General features: G+C 36.9%; 1 protein-coding gene across 1 annotated transcript; it reads right to left on the bottom strand.

Annotated features, from left to right (window-relative positions):
* Window positions 1-750: 750 nt before the first annotated feature.
* On the bottom strand, window positions 751-1,212 carry LOC101547138 (histone H3-like). The gene has a single exon (XM_055136713.1). It carries the CDS (start codon window positions 1,210-1,212, stop codon window positions 751-753), a length of 462 nt encoding a protein of 153 aa, XP_054992688.1.
* Window positions 1,213-2,807: the final 1,595 nt, after the last annotated feature.

Below are 2,807 nucleotides of genomic sequence, written 5' to 3'. Positions count from 1 at the left end.
TTTGGGCTTTTGCTCATAGAAGACCTGAGTTCAATTTCTGGTTCTGCAGGCTACCTACCTAAGCATAACCACAAATGACCTAGAACAATATGACAAGAATAGCTTCTGGGCATCGATGTGGATGTCTCCCCTCAAAATAAAGTAAAACAAAATGTTAGTACTTATAAGTATATTTTCACTTACTAGCTAAAGCATTATTTGACACAGCACAATTTACAATACTGTTAGTAATGGAGCTTCATGCATCCAACATTGCAGCCCCACACCCTGCACCAGAGTGTGTTTCCTGCATCATTGTCTCATTGTCCCAAATCTCCACCCCTCACCCCTGGTTGTGGTTAGCTCATTTTCACATTTTAACAAGGATTAAGATCCCGCATTAGTATATGCATGCTATGCAATGACATTTTGTCTCTCTGACATTTGTAGCAAGGCTATTCATAAATCAGTGATAAAATCCTGTGTCTTGAAAAAAGAAATGTCTGAATTAAAAAGTATTAGAATAATCTGAACTAAAACTGCTTATAATAAAAATGAAAAATAGGACTTTAAATAATATCTCCCAAAGAACCCTTTACAAATAGTTGCGTAGTGGAGCTAGGATTCAAATTGTTATGAATTTATTTCAAAACATTCTTTGAACTGAGACATGCACTGTAGCCCTGTCATCCCGAGAATCATGGATTTGCTCGAGTGGGCGCCAGTAGCGTCTCCATTGATCCCAGCTCTGAGATGTTAGCATCGTAAACTTTATGCCCTCTCTCCACGGAGGCGGCACACCAGCTGGTTGTCCTTGAGTATAATGGTGATGTGCTTGACCTGGATGTCGCAAAAGTTGGTATCCTGGAAGAGCCCCAATAGGTCGGTCTCACACTCCTGCAGCACCATGGTTGGTCTTGAAGTCCTGTGCAATCTCGCGCACCAGCCTTTGGAATGGCAACTTGAGAATAAGCAGCTCTGTGGACCTCTGATAGCAGCGATCTCCCGCAGTGCCATGGTGTTGGGCCGGTACCAGGGCGGCTTCTTCACGCTGCCCCTGCCTGGCTCGCTCTGGCAGGCCGTCTTGGTGCCAGCTGCTTGCAGGGCACCTTCCGGTTCACTGACTTGTGCGCGCCTTCTGCTAAGTAGCAGCCCTCTCGTTCTTCCCAACTCAGCCGGAGACTCCTTCAGGGTTAGGGAAATGAGAACCGTTTTTGCTACTGCTGTTGGCATATTTAATACATCACGGGTACCTTGCCAGGCTCTGGCATGGATTTTAGATGTATTTTCAATAATATAGAATTTATTCTATTTTTATTCATTTTTTGGTTTGCTTTCAATTTTTTCAGAAACTACTAGTTGAGTGTTTCTCCCCTGTCACTGCCAGCAGTGCTCAGGGGATCATGTGGTTCTAGGGATTGAACTTGGGTATATTTTATATATTAATATATGCACATCAGTAGTTTGAGATGTTACTTATTTTCTGTCATAAAATAGAATTATTTAGGCACATGAGCCAGAATCAGTTTTTAAACTATTTATAACAGAGAAAATAGTCTGAATCTCTATACTTATTGAAGTCTACTATGACAAATAAAGTGAGCTAAATAAAAAACATTTACTCAAGTATTCAGGTTTATTTTTCAGTGAATTAAACAACCTCAAAATTTACACTTTGCTTTTCTATTTTCTAATTCAAGTAGTTGAAAGAATCCTGGCTGAGATATTCCTAATTGTCATTGATGCATTTTGAAGATTCATGTATTTGACATTCTGTAAAATAATAACTACATTATTCATGTAATGATTAAAGTAGAAAGGCAATTAAGCTTCCGTGTTGATTTGATTTTTTTTAACTACCTCAATATAAAATCATGTAAAGCATAACTTGAGGTGGTTTCATTGATGCCTATGAGATAACAGATACTTTGAAGAGCAAATATTTAGAAGCTGGAAATGTAGTACAGCAGTTAAAGACTTGTCTTGCATATGGTTCACCAGGGCTAGATGCCTGGAACTTTATATGGTCCTCGAGGCCATGGCAAAAGTGATCCTTGAGCCCCATTAGAGTTATTCCTGTGAACACAGAGCGAAGAATAAGCCCTGGGCACCACTGAACATGGCCCCAAATCGAACAAACAAAAGTGCAAATGTTCAGTACCAAAACATTACAAAAGGAACATCAGAGTAGTTCTTTTTAATTACTGGTTAATTTTAAATTACTATTTAATACTATTTCAATTACTATTTAATTACAACAGACTTATGATTTCTCACTTTAAAAAGATGAAAGTATTTTATGTATTACATCTTATTTTTTTTAAATTACTGAAGTTAATTAATGTTTGTAAATTATCATCTTTCTACAAAAATTATAACACTTATTTGAGAAGCTTTTTAGTGGAAAAACAGTTTGTAATATATGGAATCTTGGTAAAAATTTTTCTTCTTCCTCCTTCCCTCTCTCCCTCCATCCTTCTCTTCATTCCTTTCTTTCTTCCTTCCTTCCTTTCTTTCTTTCTTTCTTTTTCTTTCTTTCTTTCTTTCTTTCTTTCTTTCTTTCTTTCTTTCTTTCTTTCTTTCTTTCTTTCTTTCTCCCTTTCTTTCTTTCTTTCTCCCTTTCTCACTTTCTCTTTCTTCCTTCCTTTCTTTCTTTCTTTCTTTCTTTCTTTCTTTCTTTCTTTCTTTCTTTCTTTCTTTCTTTCTTTCTTTCTTTCTTTCTTTCTTTCTTTCTTTCTTTCTTTCTTTCTTTCTTTCTTTCTCTCTTTCTCTCTCTCTTTCTCTCTCTCTTTCCTTCTTTCTTTCTTTCTTTCTTTCTTTCTTTCTTT

This window comes from Sorex araneus, chromosome 4 (assembly GCF_027595985.1).
Source record: "Sorex araneus isolate mSorAra2 chromosome 4, mSorAra2.pri, whole genome shotgun sequence".
Lineage (NCBI taxonomy): Eukaryota > Metazoa > Chordata > Mammalia > Eulipotyphla > Soricidae > Sorex > Sorex araneus.
The sequence above is the reverse complement of the archived record's forward strand: the minus strand, read 5'-3'. Positions and strand labels throughout refer to the sequence as shown.

Excerpts from the sequence above, each read along its gene's own strand:
- LOC101547138 (XM_055136713.1), bottom strand. The coding sequence starts at position 1,212 with ATGCCAACAGCAGTAGCAAAAACGGTTCTCATTTCCCTAACCCTGAAG.